The 22,162-nt window shown below is 29.3% G+C and overlaps 3 protein-coding genes across 3 annotated transcripts; 1 reads left to right on the top strand and 2 right to left on the bottom strand.

The window, feature by feature from the left end:
- Positions 1–10,752: 10,752 nt before the first annotated feature.
- On the bottom strand, positions 10,753–14,920 carry LOC116773057 (insecticyanin-A-like). Its single transcript, XM_032665430.2, has 4 exons — positions 14,771–14,920; positions 14,153–14,360; positions 12,265–12,363; positions 10,753–11,717 (listed from the first exon to the last, which is right to left on the bottom strand). The coding sequence occupies exons 1-4, from the start codon at positions 14,876–14,878 to the stop codon at positions 11,503–11,505; spliced, it is 630 nt and encodes a 209-aa protein (XP_032521321.2). The 5' UTR covers positions 14,879–14,920; the 3' UTR covers positions 10,753–11,502.
- A 407-nt stretch (positions 14,921–15,327) lies between these two features.
- On the top strand, positions 15,328–18,824 carry LOC116773253 (lopap-like). Its single transcript, XM_032665674.2, has 4 exons — positions 15,328–15,571; positions 16,008–16,215; positions 17,104–17,202; positions 18,044–18,824. The coding sequence occupies exons 1-4, from the start codon at positions 15,458–15,460 to the stop codon at positions 18,247–18,249; spliced, it is 627 nt and encodes a 208-aa protein (XP_032521565.2). The 5' UTR covers positions 15,328–15,457; the 3' UTR covers positions 18,250–18,824.
- An 824-nt stretch (positions 18,825–19,648) lies between these two features.
- Positions 19,649–21,865, bottom strand: LOC116773054 (insecticyanin-A-like). Its single transcript, XM_061528439.1, has 5 exons — positions 21,762–21,865; positions 21,340–21,521; positions 20,900–21,131; positions 20,446–20,547; positions 19,649–19,925 (listed from the first exon to the last, which is right to left on the bottom strand). The coding sequence occupies exons 2-5, from the start codon at positions 21,496–21,498 to the stop codon at positions 19,735–19,737; spliced, it is 684 nt and encodes a 227-aa protein (XP_061384423.1). The 5' UTR covers positions 21,499–21,521; positions 21,762–21,865; the 3' UTR covers positions 19,649–19,734.
- Positions 21,866–22,162: the final 297 nt, after the last annotated feature.

Here is a 22,162-nt window from a genome sequence, read left to right as displayed (position 1 = left end):
AAGCTTATCTATACTGAAAACATTCAAAGGATAAATTCCGTAGATTGTATTTTAAAGCATGGTTAAAAAAAACCTTCAATCTAAACTATGTACTTTCCTAGAACGACTGGCAACAAGCACTTACCGTACTATAAAAAACACATGTTGTAAATGAAGAAAGTATACCTACATACATAGTTTTGCAGAGTTTTCAATATACATATATCAACTCTTTGAAATGAACGAACGAATGATTAAATTGGATTGATATAATTAAACTTAAAAATAATTAAGTGATACTTTCGTCTTTTTGAAATAGAAGCGAAACGACAAAACTTCTAATCATTCCATAGATTGGCCGTGCAAATGCCGGGTCCATCGCGTTGCAGGGAGAGCAGCTTTAACTCTGCTCTGGGGCTAGGAGCTCTAGCTCTGGGGCATCTTTGTCTTTTGGGAGTAATGTAACGATTTCATCAAGGATTTTCTCCAGGATATGTCTCTTGGAAACTCTTAGGTGTTTATAGAGCTTCGATGGCTTTGTTAAACTCATCCTAAAACTATTACGATCCCTTTATAAAGCTGACGAATTAGCCGATAGCTCGAGCGCAAGCCACAACTTCAACAATTTTATGAAGCTTGCATCCAACTTTCACAAAGGGTTTTATTAAAAGCATAGAGATTTAATTTGAATTATCGTTAATTATCAATAAATAATATATCTTAATACTTTATGAAACTTCGTACACAAATTCTTGAAATTTGAACTGGAAAATCTTAAATGAATTTTGAATCACTTTAATTTATACAATCAATCTTCGGAACGATAAAACAGAACTAAATTGTGACACAAAACCTTTAAACCATGGCAAAACCGTTTGGAAACTTTGACCATAAATAATTCTTACTTATGTCCATTAATTCGTTGCTCTTAAACCACCCCAAATCCTGTAGGCCTAAATATGACTGATATTAATCGATTTAGTAAATAAAATTAATACGTCAACTTTATAGATTCAATTACTTATGGGTTATTGCATGGTAATCTAACGTACATTTCAGATTTTAGTTTCCAGCCATAATATTGGCTCAGTTTGCAACTTTGAACTAATAATCTCGGGATTCATCTTATAATATTTTATCTCATCAAATAACCATCGGAGCGTACCCGCGGACTTGTAAAGAGTAATTGAAATTTAATATCAGCGGCTTTTATCAATTTGTTCAATCGTCTAATAAATCTTCATTGGATTGAAACAATCGCTGAAAACAATCAATTCGTGGGACGCAACCGACTGGTTTTCATTTGTTTTTCACTATCCACTAACCTGACAAAATGAAATGGTGAACAAGTGATGGTGCACAGTATACGGCCACATAAATACATTTGTAGTACAGAACCAAAAAGAATTTAGCGCTGGACCAATGGATTTGATATTATCAATTTAACTATTGTTTGAGTTCGTTCCACCAACACCATCATATGAATAGTTTTGTCTAATAAATTTAATTTTATTCATCCCGTATAGATTTTATCTTTTATATTTACATATTTATCATGATCAGACAAACCATATCACCGAGATTGGCATTATAACAAAATATAATGTCACATTATGCAAGCACTAATAAAGCCAATTTCCAAAATGTAACAACCGTTCTACGGAGCTGAATTCAGACTATTACCAGCTTAGTTCAATAATCGTCAGAACTGAAGGCATTACTCACACGGTCCTGCCATAATGACCCCTCAAGAACAGTGATACAACGTTTACTAGAAGCGAACATAAATTAAAGTAACTTTTAATTTTTTTTTTGTGTGCTAAAGGGGGCAACCGAGCAGACGGCCTACCTGATGGAGGTAGTACCGTCGGCCATGGACATCCGCAACATAGCTTTGCGTATGTGTTTGATAAGGGAAGAGGGGGAGGAAAAAGTGGGAATGGGAGGGAAATGGGAAGGGGTAAGAAAGGTTGGGAAAAGGGCAACCGGCTCTATCACTCATTGCACGAAACGCAGACATTAAAGACTACTCCACGCCGATCTTCTGTGAGAGGGTGGTACTTCTCCGGTTAAACCAGCCCATGTTCGAGCTGCAGTAATTTGACCACAGCTAGGCTCTACCACCTACGAATGCGTTACAATTATGCAATAATGACGGATTTTGTTAGCCGTATGATTATTCTTTAATGAGCAGTACTTCTTAAATAAGAGACAAGCAACCTTTGGTCTTTTATTACGAAATAGAGCTGAACAAAAGGTACACGTATGTTTTTTCCAAGACCGTGGAAAGAAACTAGCAGAAAATAATATACTTGAAATGGTTATGTGTATAAATGTTAATAAATTTCTAGTTCAATAATATTATACAGGTAATTTATATATTCTCCGGTTCTTATATAGGCCATAGATTGTCTATATATCCATGCAATGGACCACTTTTCATGTCAAAAAGTGACAACCATATTATTGTAATTAAATAAACAATTATGTATTTTTCGCTCTCAAAACCCCGAGTTAATGGCACATCCAGTCTATTCTATAATTTAAGAACCAAAACAACGCATTCTAAAAGTGCACTTAGCAGCATTACGCATGCAAATCGCCGCTCGTTCATCTGCTGTAATCAGATTATAGCTGAAAACTTGCTCCCGTGGATTGTTCTTATATAAGAACAGAGAACTGCAAAAAGCGAATAGCAAATGAGTGTGAAATCAACCTTACTATGTAGAAAATAAGGTAGAATATACACAGATATCGAATCTAACATGACTAGATTTCTACAAACGAAGCGTTTAAAATGTAAAGCTTAGTTAATTGTTTTAAATAATACAAATGGTATTAATAAGTAACAAAAACAGTGTAATAATATTTTTAATTCGTTTGTGGAATGGAAACAATTTAAGTGATTTATGCAGACCGTTTTGATGTAAGCGGTGTCAATGTAAGGTACAGCCTAATTGAGCAACCGTGCTAATACTGGTTCTTAGCCAAAGAGACTCTTTAAAGAAAGTTATTACTCTCATTTGTATGTAAAAATTTTAATCTTCAACAGGTTTGTTTGTATCAATCACTCGCAATTATAAAAATTTTGGTATCACTTAAGATAGGGAAATAAGTTTAGTTATGTCTGTATCAGACAACGATATTTTTAACTATGGTGTTGGCAGATTAAGAGACTGCAATGCCTAGAATAAACTTTATATAGTCTATATCAAATCAAACTTTTTAAATTAATAAAAATAATTTTTTATTAAAACTTTAATTTAAAATATATTAAACATAACACTTTGAGACAGAAATACACAATCAAACGATTTTTTTTTCTAATCTGTTAAGAGGGATTATTGCTGTGGTAACATATACGACAGTTTTTAGCCGTATAACAATCAAATTACAGTAGCGTAGTATTGTTGCATAGAAAAAATATGACGAAATATAAAAAAATATAAGTCTTAATGTTGTAATTCACAAGTATTGAAGCTCTCTCCTTGAGTTATTTCTCATTGGTATACAAAATACGATTAAATATTTCATGATATTATGCCAATCAGTTCATTTGTAAATAGCCTTATTTACAGATATCTCAATGTTTCTCAATTATGCAAATGGCTGCGATAATTTTAAACTTAATTGTCCAATGATCATGAACCCTCGTAATTTACTCAATTAATACTGAATGTGACTGTTCCACGATTTAGTTTTTAAAGTAAATTGTGGAAATTTTATAAAAATATGTAATTTATTCTCATTCTATACTATAATTGAATTTAATTAAATATAAAAATCTTAAAACTTGATCTGTGTGAAAACAAGCACTCAAAATTTTTGCCAAAAACTGAATTTTTGTCAACAAGTGAATATTTACTATAGTAAATATTCTATATTTGATCTATCTACTATTTGATCTATGAAATAGTAATTGGAAATGATCTGTAAAAACGTAGGCCAAGATTAATATAACTAAATATTAATTAAATAAAACAGCAGTAAGAGCAATGTAATATGATAAATTTTATAATCACACACACACACACACACACACACACACACACACACACACACACACACAACAAACGTTGTGAAGTGGTAAATACTTCATTCAAAATGTACATTTAATACAAAGGGGCAACACCGGACATGAATCGCAAAATTTTGCCACAAGTATGACCCTAAGCGTTTTATGGAATAAAAATTTTCAATGGAACGTATTTTAAACAAGCAACAATTTTAAAAACTAAAGTGAAATTTCTTTTATTTTTTTTTTAATTGAAATCATAGTGAAAAATATGAACAGTCCTTCTTTGATGTCTGCTGTAAACAAGACGCCTGAAGTTAATTGCTCGATTCATAGTTTCAATTAGTTGAAGTGGATAAAACTTTATCACCTGCTAAGTTGCCCGGAAGTAGGAATTATGAGGACAAAATGTTTCTGACTGTTACAATAAGCAAGCGCAAAATACAGGGATTTGAAAATCTCTATTAAGAAAATTTATATAATGAAATATAAATGTTGTTCATTTTAGCAAACATCCAAATAGATTTCCAAATTTGCACATTGGCGTTTAAATATGGACATTGTTTAAGCACCTGCAATATAATGACTGACTCTCATATATACAAACTTATAGAAAAATTCAATTCTAATCAAATTATATTTATGAAAAATTAACTTTTTATTCATGAACTCAGACATATTTATAGGCAATCCTAAATTTCCATAGCGTCACGTACTCTGGAGAATACCTATACATTTCGGGAGGTCTCGTACGTGCAAGGGCCCGATGTCGTAAATTGTCCTGCTATCGATATGTCCTGCAATATTTATATGGATTGTACAATAGAAATATATATAATAAAAGTTCACTTTATACAGTTATATTTAAAAATTAATTCAATATAAAAATACCGTCTCGTTTTTTTAAACTTAATCTTAGAACATATTAATTCTATGAGTCTTTTGACAAAGTCAACGTAATTAAAAACTCGGTAAAGTTGCTGCGATCATCGTTAACTACCGCTTGATAGTTTTAATTGTTGGCCGGAGATTAGCTTCCTTAGAGTAGATCTTAGAAGTAATTAGGAGCTCCGGGACTTTTTTATATCTTACATTTTAAATTAATTCTTTTAAACATTATTGCATTTATGCTGTTCATTTTTTTATATTTGCTAACTTTTAACTTTATGCAGAATATTTTCATTAAATGCTACACGTTTCATATAAAAAACATTAATATATTCTCGGTTCCATTCAAGGCAAGTAGCTAAGTACTTCTTCAAAATTATCACATGTAGATGAAAAGTTCATCTTACATGTACAAATGACAATTATTGAATTATATTTAACACTAGATTTATTCAGAACAAACCCTTTTCACAGAACAATTGTAAGAAAGTAGTTGTACTGTCAACTTTATAGTAATTGAATTAGTATATCTAACACACATATTACTCATACACATAAAACATTTAAATTAATATATATCTAATAAAAAACTAAAGTAATAATAAGTCTTACCGTACAAAAGAAATGTCCATACTTATTTTCTCAACGGGTATTGATTGATTGGTTAAGCCGTTAAAAACTACAGACTATCAGATTAATAGACTATTAGTTTAATAGCATTTGTATTACTAGTATGGATCAGTGGAAACTATTTCTGTCCCTCCAGTACTAATACTAGAAGGATATAAAATACAATACGTTAATCACGATATGATGTAAATATTTGAATTGTAATTTATGAACATAGTTACTATTTGATCAGTCATTCGCAATAACAACTCTCTTTCATTTTACCAATTTTTTTTAAAATAACGAACTGAAAATTAATACTATTATTGTTAATTTCGTTATTCATTCTTTAGTGTACAAATGATAGTAAGATATACAAAATTTGTTGAATTTATATACGATCGCTTAAATAGTGTTGTTTCAGATGCTTTTAATGTCAGTCAGGTTAAATATATTTAAAAATCCAAGAAAAAAAATTAAATATTTTTTTTATTAAGTTATTGAATACATCTTTAATAATAATATACTTCATTTATGGGCAAAGGTTACGATGGTAAAGTATTCGTAGGCAATGTTGTTAAAACATTATTCAAATTTATTTTGAGATGAAGCGCTTAAACATGAAATTTCTAAAAGAAAAACCTCAGCATACTATTGTATTATGTCAGAAAAATTCTCATAAATTTGCAAAGAATGTGCTTGTATTATTTTATATCTTACCCTAATAGTTTGTTCTTTAATATTTTATGTTACTTTTATACCAAATAAACAACATATTTTAGTACAAATAAAAATATTATTTAAGATTTTCTTTCAGACAACCTGGACTTTGTACATTGAACTTAACAATTATGTCTACAAGGAGCCGATTTATTTTAGATTTATTAAGTGAAGGTAAATATAAAGACTTATATAAAATTTTCTAATTGTAGTAATGTTATCTTTCGATTACTTCTCAGCAACCGTGATCATGGGCAGACGAGATGCACATGCAATCGAAACGTCGGGAGTGTGTAGTTTTTTAAAACTAATAAAATAAAGCCTAGTCATCGGAAAATATTAATTTCATTCAAATGAATGCTGGAAAAAGAGACCTCTTCACAGAATCGATTCGACTCGTAAAATATAGTACACAAAAATGGATATTTCTACAAATAACTAATATGGTTTGGAAGCAACAACATAAGGAACCTTAAATAATTTGAGAGATATTAGAAATTATATTTCAATACATACCGCCTCGTATTTGAACATAAAGTGTTGAGAGCAATAGAGCAAAATAAATTTTATGTTAAAACTTAGTTGATTGCCGTTTAAGCATGAAAACATGCTCGCTGTGTGGCATCTATGAAATATTATAATTTAAAAATAATTAGAGGTCAAATATTTATACGCTGCAGGGCCTATAAAATAAGTTTCATAAAAAAATAAAACTAAAAATAAATATTGAAAAACAAAGAACGGTACTTAAAATTTTTAAAAGCTCTCTGAAACACTATAGAATATAATATTAATATATTTTATAGCATTACAATAGTAATTTAAAATTTTAATATACTTTATAAATTTGAAGAACTAAATTGAAGGAAAAAATATATACGTCATGAAAATTTAACGGCCAAAACATATAAATAGTAAATGGACATGCCTTTTTAAGCTCAAAGAAACAGAGCATTGTTTCAGAGCCAGCGATAGAATGGTCACAAACAAAGAGCTGTTTTATAAAAACCTTCAATTAAAAAGTCGGACCAAACCTCGAGAGGTTTACACGTGTATTCAGCTTGCACTAGACCAAAGGACGCATATATCTGCACAAAAAAAAACCCTTTAATTTTTTTTACAACTTCCTTGTCGCTAACTTTTCTGTATTAAAAATTATTTTACAAATATTAATTATAAGGACCTAAATTGACTGCTATGTAACTAAAAGGTGAAACAGGACTATGATGAAACTATTTATTCCGAAAGTTTAATCCGCTATTCATGATTTGCTTGATGTCGGCGTAGTGTACATGCAAATGTCAGCGTGTGAACCAGTCACATACGAAGACAAAGACCAAGTTTTTAGCTTTTAGCATGTTTAGTAAATTCAGGATAAAATAGGCGTTCGTTTTTCAAAAACCTGTGTAAAAAACACTACTGACTGCTTCTTGTAGCGTGGATAGTTTGTTTTAGCTATTGAACAAAAACCAATACATTCCTCTAAAAATAAAACCCTAGGGTGCTCTTTTGTTACAAACTGAAGTTACTACAGAGAAAGTTGTTCGTAAGAGCTTGATTGACATTTGGAAACTAAAATGAAATACCCAGATTTTCGAAATAAATTTTAGTCTGTATCTCACTATATTATCTGAGCACCATAACTATAAGATACCATGACAATCCGTAAAGTAGTTTTTGTGTAACAGAGCAACAAACATCGACACATCATCACACCCACACATCCGCATATCCAGTCATACACATCTATACAGCCACCTATCTACACATCAAACATTCGTAAATCCCAAAATACATGTTCACGTATAATATGTTATTCGTAGAAAATAACATCTAAAACATTTAGAAAATAAAAGACATAAAACAACTGAAGCAGCACAATAGTATCAAAATTATTTATACCATTGTCTGAAACAAAGGTTGCAGCTTGCAGCTTCATTTGCTACATCACATGGTTTTTCTCTAACAAAGGAAACTTCCGCATTAATTGTCTGAGCTTTGACTTTTCAAATAAATAATATTGCTGTTAGACCATCACGAATTTAATAGAACGATATCTTTTACGGATAATTTGATTTTACCAGCGACTCTACCAACACCATCGTTTGGTGGTTAAATATCACTAAAACCAGTAAAACTTGGAAAATTTCTTGATTGGATTTACAAAAATCTAACTAATTAGAAGTCTCAGAGGAATCTCATGAAGTTTTTTGTTTTGTTTTTTAATTTATATGGTATATTTGATTTCTTATAAACCTTTTTAAAGAGTGTCCCTTCTATACATTCCATTATATTATTCATGTCATTTACTTAGCACATATAAGAAAAAGAAATTAAAGATGCTACTACCCAATACTACAATAATAATAAAATATGACAGAGTAAGATTTCATCTACCCGTAGCATAAAATAAACAAATTTAAATTCAATATTTGACTTAAGCATAATTAACTCAATATTGTGAGTTATATATTAAAAATATATATCAAAAGGCGCTACAGAACCGAAAAAATAAATATTTAAAGAGATTTTCATTAAAAAATCACCCTTTTTTACGCTATAATGTAATTAATCTAACGTTTTATCGAAACTTATATCTTATATCCACTTCATATTGATAAGATAAATAGTTTTTTAATAGTTTTCCAGATTTCAGGTATGTTTCTTTCTGAGCTTCGTGTGTGTCTCTTTCTCCAACTGTCAACTAATTGTTAGTCACATACAAGTTAGTTTATTATTTTTCTGCAAATATATGTGTATGATATGCACGCATAGAAACATTAAGAAGCGGTAGCAGTCATAATATTTACGGCATAACATATACCACAGCAGTGCGATGTGGGTGTGAATAAATAAAAAACAAGAAAAAAATTGCTAAATCCTGTATATATGGATGAATTCTAATAAAAAATAGCTAAAAAATCAAAACTAAACTACCCTGCATACAGAATGAAGTCCAGGTACGAAGGACTGCAGTCGTTAACACAACAACACGGACTTTATTTTATTTTCTCTCACAACTAATTAGTTTTCCGTTTTACCTTTAGCAAGTTTGTTCATAAAGATATATACATACGTAGTGTTAAGGTCACGTACACTCTCCTACAAGGCAGCCTTATATTGAATCTTTAGAATAAAAACACAGACGGTATCACAATTTTTTATTTATGATACGTCCAAACGATTACTTAAGAAGATGCATAAAAGAAAAGTGTATTTTAATATCAGTAAATACTGTACGTGAATATTTTTTCTTATAGTTAGATAATGGAGCATAAACCAGGTTATTATTAAAACCAGATTACGTAGAACTATCGTTATTGTTGTATGTAACATTGTCAGAATCAGTATGTTTCATCAAGCGACTATTACCAAATAAATTGAATGTGTAATATTGTTAGATTGTTATCAAAATTATATAAATATTTTAATCGAAAATGCGGAATTAATTTTAAAATTACTGTAAATCAATCGCAGTAACATTGTATGCAATGGTTTGTTTTTGAACCAACTGTCTTAATTCAATAATAAGATTTTTATCTTAATAAGAATCGGATTCAATGAGTATCAAAATTTATTGCATCGGTGGGTTAAACGTTTCATCTTAGACGAGTACTTTGTTACTTCCTTCTGTTTCGTATTTTTCAGGATAAAAAGACTGAAATTTTTGAATTAAGAACCTTCCTATTAACGGATTTGAGTTTCACTATACACTTGTGCAGACTCGTTTCGAGAAGTTTACATAATATGAGTTTGTTTTGTAACCTCTAACTATCAATTATAATTTGTTTTTAATTCATAAATCATCAAAGATTTGAGTAATTATATAATTATTTATGAACAAAACCCTTTGCAGTTACATGTATGTATTTAAGTGAAAGCTTAAAACTCCTATAGTATCCATAGTACGAATGGGTAAACAATTTAAAATTTGTGCTAAAATATTGCCATAAGTAATAAGTAGAATGACTTAATTTATGTTCCAAATTTAAAAGGACAGAAAAAAGTCTGGACACAATGAATTATATCGAATAACCCAGACATGAGGTATTTTATAAAACCCTGGCTTTGAGAACACAACAAACTATTCCCTTTCAAAGCAACTACCGGTAGAACTAATTTGTTAGAATACTTACCGACTTCACATATCGTTTATATCCCGCAAAACCACCAAAGAACTTACTATTTTACCTTCGGGCATTACTGTAATCAACTCTCCTACAAAGCATACTTTGTCTCAACCTTTACTAGATTTTTGTCACAAATTTAAACTTTAATTCTTCAGAGTAAGGTTGGTTTTTAGAAGGTTATTTTTTTTAGCTGTAAAATGAGCTTGCAAAGTCGGTTTCGAGTACGGACTCTTCCGTAAACCATTTTATATCTAACGTCAACAGTACGGATACGACACGTCAACGACATTTTAACAAAATGCATGATCGTGCCAATCTACTTACACTATATATTCAGATGTTATTTGAAATACCGTCATAAAATATATTACAATTATAAAGTGAAGGGAGCTAAAAAAATAAAGTCAACCATTCTTAATTATTATACAATTTATTTATTTCGGTTTGTTTTATTAATCGTACATTATAAATAATCTTCGCTAGTGTAAAAACCCCTATAAAAATCAACGAGCGACTAACCGTAGAAGTTTGCAGTGAACTATGGGAAACGCGGGGTAATCATAATAAGTAAGCTGGGATAGGATTGAAATATTGAGGTTCGCTTATACATTAAGAAGTTATTTTGATTTGATTAAATTTCTAACGTACCTGGGATTAGAACATTAAAGCATACTAACAAAAAGTTATATACAGCTTTGTTGTAGATTCAAAGTCCTTAAAGTTAAAACTCTTTGTAATCCAGTCAACTGTTTGCGCAAAATTTCGTAAACCTTTACAATATGTCGCGTATTCAATTATAGTAAAACATTTGTTGTCCTACATGATATAAATGATTCTTATATTTAAGTTAATTATAATTTATTATCTTTATGTAATCTTCAAAATCATTTTATTAATACTGCCATCTGTGAGACACTGGTTCAACTAATTTCATAAATAATCATCTGGCATACAGATCGACTAACAAGTGGAGCATAGTTTTGTTTGATGGCGCTTTAAGAAAAAACTTACAATCACTACACATGTTTTGACACCTGAAAAATATTTACTTATTTCCTAACTTGTGTCAAAATTCTATATATTTTTTCAACTTCTAATACAACGTATTTCTTGTGCAGCATTAAAACATTACACTCAGTGTCCTCCCTTCATGTATTAATTCTAATATAATCTTCTAAACAAAGCCAAGGCAGTCGCCGATGTCAGCACCAATGACGCCTGGTTCAGGTAACCTCCATTTAATTTACAAGAACGTTCAGAATTATTGAAAAACATAAACGATGTGTTTTGAAGGCTGTAGTTTGCAACCGCCCTGTCAAGCTGTACAGCATCAGTTCGTTTGAGATGTGGTGCACGAGTCAACTTCCATAATTCGTCTAAAAATATTCATATTATAAGATAACCACATATTAAAGCATGAAATATGTTTTAAATTCAAAACTGGATTCGATGTAGATTAGCAATTAGTATTAAAAAAACTAGATTTTTTTTACTGAAATATGAATAACAATGTTACTATGTCCTAGATAACAATATTATCTTCTAAATAGTGAGAGATAGATCTATGGAGACAGATTTCAATGTACTTCCTAACAAGTTCAATTGTAATATGTCACGCTTTTGGTCATTTGGATTCAGTCAGTGGAGCGTATTATTGCCTTTTTTGTTGTTGTGTTTATTCCACTGACATAGTTTCAAACGGAGCGTATTACCATATAATAAAAGAAGTAATGCAATACATTCATTAAGTTAATGAAAGGACAATATTTATTCGACAATTATGTGTACAAAAATATGGTTTTGTTTCACAATGTACTTTTACGTCGCGTTGGCGGCAATTAAGTAATAAAAATTAAGTCAGTAAAAGTATATCAGGTATAATATTAATGTTTGGCTTTGTATTTATATAAATTTTATACTTACAAGTGCTACCGTTCCCACTGGGATCGTCATAACAGGCAAATATCACGGCGTAGTGCTCGTAGTCCACGGCCAATACAGAATAGGTTTCAGTTTTCTTATCTAACAGATTAAAAAAAAAATATAATTCCATAATAACAAATTTGTATACATTTGTAGTAATAATTAGGATCAATACAAAACATTTTTTATATATTTTGGCAGATGTCCAACAGAATATTTACTTTTATGTGATTCAATATAAATATATATTTTTTTTATAATATGTCCTTTTTGTGTTATGTAAACAAAACAAAAAGTTTTGTTGGAAATTAATCTTGTGATTTTATGGTCTAATTAAAATTCGTCAACATTTTTTTTTGTGAGTCAAACAAACAGACAATAAGTGACATTTCGGTTAACAAAAAAAACACTTGTCCGTATAATTTGGAAGCAATGTCTTTTAAATTTGAAACAATATCTATTACGTTTGAAGCAATATCTTTTAAATTTGTAGAAGCTAGTCATGTTAGCTATTAGGGTCTTTTTTCTGCCCAATTTCCATAGCAGCAGTTTAAAAGTAAGTAATTTTAATTTAAATGCGTAAAGACTATAAGTTTTCCTCAGTATAAGTTTTGGCTATTGTTACTAAATTGATAAAATATTCAGTAGAATTGTTTTATCTTTTTGCTCCCTGTAATTTTCAGGGAACAAATCTCAGATACAGCCCCATTAATATCAGCGACACTTTGTCCCTATAGAATCCTGGCTTTTATTTACAAAATGAAACAAAAAAAAAACTTCCTTGTAAACTTTAACGCTGAATTTTTTATTCCACAGCCATAGAGATAGCATAGATTAATGTTGCTTTTCTCACTTTAGAAGAATTTGACTTGTTTATCATGATTTATATACATCATAAAATTATGGCACGACATTATAAAAAAAAAATCATTTCTGATTCCTCAAGACATAATATATAAATATATTTTTTGAAGAAATTATAAGATAATGAGAGACTGTAATTGGCAATGCTGTCACCGTATAAGCAATATCAATTTGTCATCAATATTTAAAAAAAAATAAGATAACATTACAAGCAAACAACGATATGCATTTCGAGAATAATAAATCATGTTCTGTTATCACTTGAGTAATACAAATTTAATTTAATTTACAATATAATGTGACATTTCATTTTACGATACTTCCGGTACAAGTGTAACCAATTTTGAAAATATATGGTACATAGTTCTAAATAAATCCACTCCGCAGATACTAAATTAGGGAGTAATAAAGCTATACAACTCAATGTTTAATATATAGCAGTCCTGTCAAGCCTTACGTCATATTACTTACTACGTACTAAATGTTTGCATAATTACATATACCGTTTTAAAAAAAGAAGCATGACTTTCAAAGAAAATTAATCAACGACTCCAAAAAAAAAACATAATTACTGAAAGAGGCCCTGACTATATTTTATTTATCAAATCTTCAAAATACTCGTTTCGGGAGAAATTTGCGAACCTACCAACATACAACTGAATTAAAATAGAAACATCGACGACGTATAGCATTTTTGTTATCTTAATTAAAACTAGTATCTCCTGTTATTTATATGTACCAAAAATTCTAAATAATTAGTTGTGATTATTTCTTCATATCATGAATATTTTAAAACTAACTATTATTTGGTGGTGCCTAGTGTGGACATGTCTACAATTTGAGTGACTTAAACAAAAGTAATCTTATGTATATTCTCAAAGTCAACACAAAATTATTATTATTGTTTTAATATTACGTCTTATCTGAATAACAAGCAAATTGAAAAAAAAAATTTTTGTATAATTTTATAAAAAAAAAATTATCATATTTATTTTTCTTCTTTCAATAACATTTAATGTCTTACCAATATATGTGACTAGGAGCAGATCTCCGCCGTTTCTACCAACGGTGAGCGCTACTGATCCATTGTAATAACTGGCTGTGTTGTTCGTGATCCAGCTTATGGAGACGTCTGTGGTATTCATGTTCTTGTGATTGAACACCATGAACGCACATTCCCCAGTAATATTCATGTCAGTTGCGACGGCCGCGAGATACCATTCACCGTCGAGCTGACGTCAGTGTGAAAATATTTTTCATTTAGTACAACAGAATGATTTTTCTAAATAACTTTAAATTTTTACACATTTCCCCATATCTTATGTTGCTTATAAATTTAGTTCTTATTTTTCAAATTTATTCCATAAGTATTTCAAAAATACTATGAAGACAGATCACTATGCTTAAGACATTGTATTTAAAGTATATAAATAAGTGGAACTGCATTTATATTTAACCAGCCGATGGCAGTTAGTTAGTAGAATATTTCTCTATGACTATTCTGGCAAATAGGAAACATATAAGTCTTCAATTCAACTAGATGAATAAATAAATAACCGTTACAATAGTGTTTATTAATCAATCTTTGACAGATAACAAAAAAACATATATAAATAATATAATAATAATCAAAATAAAGTACCTCAACTAGATCTAATTCTGTAGGTCGAACATCAGGGCAACGGACATCCTGCCTCACACAACCCACTTCCCACATAAGTAGAACAAAAACAATACTGTAACTATACATTTTATTCCAATCGACACTATTAACAGAAACTAAATAAGATGTTTGTATTAAACACAGTCTTTTATATTCTTACAACTGGATACTTCCGCCTTTAAAAAAAATATTTTTTTCCTCAATTTACAGTTTAATTGAAGAAAAACGGTGATTTTGTTAGATAACTTTAAGTTTTTCAAATGATATTGTTCCAACAAAAAGGTTATTCTCAATATGTAGGTCAAATTTTTCAAAATGTTTAATTATGTTTGAGTTCATTACTTATTGTATGACCATATAGTAACTCATAGTAATATTAAGATCGCAATATCTGTACGATTAGTAATACGAGATTTTAACATGTAACACGAATTGAATAACCTTTAATATTACAGTATATGTATATCAGAAAAGTCAGATCTATGCAAACAAAATATGATCGAAGAAAGAAATAATTTTATTCTCACACAAGATTTTAAATTCCACTTTTGCTTAGAACATATTTATAAAGCATAGCTACAGATAATATAGATAACGCATCTCACGTCAGATCTTATCCGAAACTGAATATCTTCATACAATGTTAGTAATCTGGGAGAGGCAGAAATGTTCTTCAATGTTCTATTACTGGTGTTAAGTTTACATTTATGTGCCGGACAAACAATTTTATTTGGAGCATGCGAAAACGTGGAAACGATGAAATATTTTGAATTAGAACGAGTAAGTATTACAATGTTAAGAAACTTAAGTGGAGTAACTGTTAAAAGTGTTAAGAGTAAGTATTGGAACCTTAAAATATTAATATCTTGTAAATTGTGGTGATTATTTGAAAGGATTTTTTTTTAATGATATAATGTTCTTACGAGATGCTAGAAATGTATCATTAATATTATGTTCTTTGGTGTAAAAATATTATTGGTACACAATGAAAAATAGTCACAGCAGTTGGTTTACGATAAGTAAGATCAGTAAGAGTATTTATATACCGAAGTCTCATTGATGCCAATCATATTTTGACCTCCATTTCACTCCTCCTTCTAATGTGAACAGCAAGTAAATATCACACTCATATAGGGAATATGGGACTGGTTATCAAATGACCCTCTGTTTGTTGGTTGCTAGTATTGCAACCTCGAAAAAGTAATTATTTTTTAAGTTTCTAGGTAAGTGGTATGAGATAGAACGAATACCATCTTGGTATGACGACGACGCGATGTGTTCCTACAAGATAATACAACGATGTGGTAGAAGAATCGAGTTTCAGCATGGTTTTGTTAAGGATAGTATACAATATATATTGCACGTGAACAGCACATACACGCCCGGAGCTGAGGCCGTGTTTGATATTCAGAAAAATAATATAGGTAAATAAAAACAAATTAATAATATTTCGTCGACATCCTCTTCTGAACGTTTTAGTCCAAAGATGTAAAAACAGTATGGAGTCATTTAAGCTAATATATAATATAGCGAAGATAATATTATATAATATTTCAGTTAATACCTTTTTTTATCGAAACAAATATTTGTAAAAAATTAAAATATCAACGTCTATTATATTAGAGCAACAATAAGACCAACAATTTTACTTAAAAAATAAGATAACGATTAGTCCCGATCAATATGCGTCATAATTCATGAGGATCATTTAATATTGCTGTTATTTATATAACGTAACAGATTATTGCATTCCGATGTACAAAAATTCCACGCGATTAAAAGCAGTCTGATGTTAATTTTTGATATTTCGTAGATAACATCAAGCACTTCTCTTTAATCACAGATAATTATGACTGGCAAGTTTCTAGACAATCTATCTAATTGTTCCAGAATAAGGAGTGGCAATTTAATTGGATAACTTTTTTTATCTGGGATTTTTTTCAGATTAATCATAACTTAGTTTTCTGTTTATAACTATGAAAGCATTTTTGTCTAAAACTTGACAAAAGTTGGCTCAGTAACTCTACATAAAATGCAGATAACATTGTGATGTTCTCTTCTCACCTACATATATATTTGTTTGAAAGTCTTTGAGACATCTATTATATGTAATTTCCTTAAAAATATGTAAACTAAACAATATATTCTACTTATACATTATTTATTTATAAAATCTCCTGTATGAATTTCACTGCAAATAAGTTGGCCTATACCAGAAATATTTTTTATAATTTTAACCCTAATTAAATCATGTTTTTGCATGAAACACCTGGTACTAACGACACGTTCAAAACAATATTTTCAATTTGCAGATCCATTCGGAATCCCGCTGTCCATAATAACGACTGATTACACAAACTATGCAATCATGTATGGATGTAAAGTAAATCCTGAACTAAATTTGAAGTATGGTGAGCATAAAAATATATGTATAAGTAGTATTGTAATGGGTGTGTAATAGTTTTCAACAACATTGTAAAGTTATAGCATTTACTTTGTTGGTAGATACTATACGTCTTGAATTTAATTTTTATATTTCATAGAGTTCACCTTCCTTTTTTATAGCAATATTTTTTTACCATTTTATTTGATATAATGTAATCAGCTATGACAAACGAAATTTAGCTTTAATTTAATAAAACTATTTGGAAAAGTTTTTAAAGGTTACCAAAAAATCACTTTCCTTCACTCTTTTAAATTTTCTTATTGTTCATGTATTACACAATATATAACATGTAGCGTTTAGATAAATAATTTCTATGTTTTTTAATATGTAAAATAACCTAAAAAAGGCTAAACAGAAAGACAAATATAAAAAAAAAACATTTAGATTAAATACATCTGTTTTCCATTACCTTTAATGAGATTTAATTTCAAGTAATAAATTTATTAAAATAAAATATTTATTACATATAGATTGTGTCACTAGCATATTATCAGTCTACAGATAATGTTTCCTGTAATCCTAAGATATCGAAGTGAAATGTTGGTATCACTAAAATAATCGACAAATAAAAACACATAAATGCATTGTATTTTGATTAATTAGATAGCGTTAGTCCAAAAGGACCTAAATTCCTCCAAAGTCTAATCTACATACATGACAAATTATACTAAAATCAGTTCATACCATTTTATCGACGAATAGATCTATTTCTGTGTGTAAAATCAATCATTTGACTCTAAATGAAAAAGTACTCCATAGACAATATTAAGGTAAATGAATAAAAGTATTAATCTATTCGTTTACAGTTCTCGCTTGGGTGTTATCAAGAAACAAGACATTGTCATCAAAACTATTAGACGAAGCTCATCAAAGGTTAATGACGATACCATCAACAAGCCTCGCATACTTCCATCCGGTCAGCCACAGTGAAAAACTTTGCGACCACATGTGGTCAGCCCATGTCCACGCACATCATCATGAAGCAGACAATGATTCACTCGCTGAAACTTGAAACTCATTTCAAACAAAAATATATATTTTTTGTTCAATCACAGCTACTTCTAAGTACAACTAACTTTGATGTTATTTTTTTCTTTAGAATTTGAGGAAAATGCATTAATATAAAGTATTTTTTTACAATTTGTATTTATTAAAAATTATAACAATCGTTCGTCGTAAAAATTCTCTGGGCTGTAGTCTTCATATCCTGGTTCTCTTAGTACCATATAAACCTTATAATATCTCCTTAAAAAGATTGCGTTTTTCGAAAACATATTCGTATATACAGGCAAATTGAGAAAATCCTCTTTTTTGAAATTTTTTTAGTCTTAAAGACCAAGAAGGTGTTATAATATAAGGTTCACCCGAAGTGCATAACTCCAAGGGTTATGGGTTAAAACAATTTTATATTTGTGGATCGCAACAGAAGTTTTTTCCACGTCAGCCCACCATCACATTATATTTTCTATTTCAAACATGGAGCTTATCCAAATAACCTGGATTCTTACCTAACAAAGACTTTATTACCCCAGTTTAATTGACATGTAAGAACACCTTAAGAATCATATTACTCTCAATATACTATGAGCCCATTTAAGTAAATTCATAGTTGTTGAAAAAAAAATATTCAAATCTTATTGAGAGTCGTCAAAATTTGTCATTGGAAGTCTTCTACTTACAAAACACGAGGGTATTGAATTGAGAAATAAGGAACAAAGTCCGCATAGTAACGGAACCTTGAATACGAACATTTCCTTGATGTACGGTTGAAAGTTGATTATAGCTGGATTTGGTCACTCGGAGTATCTGATAAGATTATGATACTATGTCAAACAAATGTATGTCGAAGATTACTTTTTACATAAGTATTACTAGTTATTACATACATACAAAGTATAATTATATAATTTCCATTACCCCAATTTATAAATAATGTTTGTCTTTTTTCTAGTATTTGTTTCAATATTAAAATGTTTGAATATTATAATATGAATATGTCAGACGCTTTTGGTCTTCAATAAAGTATTTATCTGTGATTTAAGTATAAAAACGTTTATTGATTGATTTTGTAAATATAATTGCTGTTCTTTCGTTGTGTGTCAATGAATACCATAAATTGTAATCAAAATATATAAATAAAAAAATAAATTATTAATATAATGTTAGTTCAACGACCTAGTTTTTTTATGTCGGCGTTTTTATTTTTTGATGGTTGCAAATATCTCAAAATGCGTAAAAATGTTTTTTTTTAATATGTGAATTCATCTAAAATACGGTATAAATTGAGGCAATTTTAAACACGGAATAACCTTAATTTATGTTAATAAATCCATAAATATTTTAAAATATGGACATTACTTTTTAATGAGACGAAAAAAGACGAAAGAATTGACAAAAATAAAAAAAAAATATTTAGCTTTAGTAGCATTTATTTAGCTTTAGCAGCAGTAGCTATATTCCGACAATACCTAAATCATTTCATCACATTAATTCATTCCTAAATAGGAACGGGAAATCTGAAGGTAGTTGGTTCAGCAGGAAAATCTTCATAGTACTTCGGAGTACATTTACTCATATCATCTTTCCATAGCTTCGTGGAATCTAGTCCAATTAACTCCAGGGGCTTTGAAGCAAGCTGTTTAGATACGTCATTCAATATTGGATGTCTTGAAAGAATCCAGACGTAGACTAAAAAGTATGAACATTTTTTAATATTTGAAAACACCTTGATAATATTTAATTAACTATAATTATTTTATTTTGAACTATAAGACATCATAGATTTTCGTGAGTACACATTTATTTAGTGACTATGTTTTTCGGATAAACAAAGCGATTTATTATATTTCTTTTAAATTTTTACCCGATTTTTTAGTTACTTCACCAAGATAGTGTCAGTTAGTTAGTTTTTTTACAAATGACAAAAAACTATAACAAAATAATAAATGCTCGTTATATAACCGAAAATCATAGTTTCATTTGATCATTTAATAAATACTAGTCAAGTTTTTATATTATGTGTTTATAAATTAGGTAATTTTAATAACTTGCCTCGGATATACGTGCTTACGGTTAATGAAATCATGTGACATTGTATTTATACTAGCATATTACAAAATAGTTTTCTTGTGATATATTTTTAAATTCATTAATAAGATATACAATAGATATTAGCTCAACATTGTAGACTATGTGAAGAGGTACTTACTGAAATGTTTGTCAATAAGCGGGCTATATTCGCAGGAATAAATAGTAGCATAGTAATTGTAGTTAGTAGCGAGAACATGGAATGGATATCTTCGAATTTTCACTAAAATAAATGATAATAACTCCATTAATATATATATCTGACTATAAAACGTAACCCAACGATTAAAACTTGATAAACATGTACTTGTTAGTATGAAAAAAATCAGCTCTCGTAGACGAACATTATTTCAGTCCACAGAATATTTATTTTTTGATCACCAATAATTCATATTTATATAATTTGATAACAAAAACCGTGATGAAAATTGTGTTAAAAACTATAAATTGAGAAAATTTTGTTTACTATACGAATAAATAATAAAGAATTCTTATTCTAAACAATAAAAACAAGCAAGAAATTTAATAGCTACTATAAGTTATTAATGTTGTAAGAAATATATTTTAATACTAACGTCGTCTCGGGGCATTCTTGAATGCAAACACAAGATATAACGACGAGGCATCCTCTTCTCTTTGAGGTATTTCCACTTTTCCGACACTATAGCGATGAAATAGCCCCAAGTCAACTCTAGATTGGTTCAAATAAATACCCGAAGGTCTGGTCAGTAGTTCAAGTGTGGAGCAGTTGTTATTGTGCTGATCATCACTAGAGTAATGGTAGGCCTGATACCACTTGCCGTAGAACTACAAATATACAAATAAAAAAACAAATATCTTTACGTATATGATGATATGTTGGAACATACGAAGGTGTGCAGATTTGGGATCATAAATAAGTATTTCATTATTTTTAAATACAAATAGAAAATAAGCTAAAAGAGACAAATATAGAGTTTGAAGGTGATATTAATTAACATAAAAAATATTTAAGCATAAACTTAATAATACATACATCAGCCAGTTTAAAATTTTCTTGCAATTTAACACTATCAGGACATTTCCCAGTTAGTGTAAAGTAACCAAAAACGGAGTTGACGCAAAGAAAAAACGGTATTAATTTAAACATCGCGACACTTGATGCTACTGTCTCGTTTCGAATTGTCTGCCACATCTCTATGTCAAAGGTTATCGCATCTATTTAAATAATAAATAATAAGTTCCAAGAATAAAACAATATTGATATGTTATTTGATGTAATGAGAGAAATTTTGAGATTTAATAAATTTATAAGTTTGCTCAATAGATTAACTTGAAATTACGAAAAACGGTTTTAAACAATGATAATACTCATAAAGATTTATGACAGTTAAAAATTTATATATGTCAAAAATATTTCATAAAAATATGATTGATTGTTTTAACCCATATAATGACCTCAAGTCCAGCTGATACAGGAAAACAAATACGAAAAGGCTTCGGAAATCAGTCATCATAATTTTCCTGTACTTTGTGGAAAGTATAAGGAAAATTTTATCATCCCTTTTTGGTTTACGACAAAATATTCGCAGCTCACATAGCTTAATTCAAATATTTGTGTTAATATCATTAGTATAAATAATTTTAGTATATCAGTAATAAAATTAGGTGCATTTTTTAGAAACGTTATAATTATATACGATTATGTTGATAAAATATTTTTATCAGTTCAAATAGAAATGAACCGGCATGTCTTGCTATATCACAGATTTTTTCACAGAACCAAGAATTGATCACAGAACCCATTAAAATAAATATTTCTTTAAGTTATAGCATGATAAATAATAAGCAATTAATGC

Source organism: Danaus plexippus, assembly GCF_018135715.1.
Source record: "Danaus plexippus chromosome 18 unlocalized genomic scaffold, MEX_DaPlex mxdp_20, whole genome shotgun sequence".
Lineage (NCBI taxonomy): Eukaryota > Metazoa > Arthropoda > Insecta > Lepidoptera > Nymphalidae > Danaus > Danaus plexippus.
Note: the sequence above shows the minus strand (reverse complement) of the source record. Positions and strands in the feature narration are given on the sequence as shown.

Coding starts and splice junctions, on each gene's coding strand:
- LOC116773057 (XM_032665430.2), bottom strand. CDS start 14,878: ATGTATAGTTACAGTATTGTTTTTGTTCTACTTATGTGGGAAGTGGGT. Junction 12,364..14,152: donor GCTCCTAGTCACATATATTG/GTAAGACATTAA, acceptor TTAATCTGTTAG/ATAAGAAAACTGAAACCTAT. Junction 11,718..12,264: donor CAGTGGGAACGGTAGCACTT/GTAAGTATAAAA, acceptor GAATATTTTTAG/ACGAATTATGGAAGTTGACT.
- LOC116773253 (XM_032665674.2), top strand. CDS start 15,458: ATGTTCTTCAATGTTCTATTACTGGTGTTAAGTTTACATTTATGTGCC. Junction 16,216..17,103: donor TATTCAGAAAAATAATATAG/GTAAATAAAAAC, acceptor TTCAATTTGCAG/ATCCATTCGGAATCCCGCTG. Junction 17,203..18,043: donor TGAACTAAATTTGAAGTATG/GTGAGCATAAAA, acceptor ATTCGTTTACAG/TTCTCGCTTGGGTGTTATCA.
- LOC116773054 (XM_061528439.1), bottom strand. CDS start 21,498: ATGTGGCAGACAATTCGAAACGAGACAGTAGCATCAAGTGTCGCGATG. Junction 20,548..20,899: donor CAAGAATGCCCCGAGACGAC/GTTAGTATTAAA, acceptor CATTTATTTTAG/TGAAAATTCGAAGATATCCA. Junction 19,926..20,445: donor GCTTATTGACAAACATTTCA/GTAAGTACCTCT, acceptor CATACTTTTTAG/TCTACGTCTGGATTCTTTCA.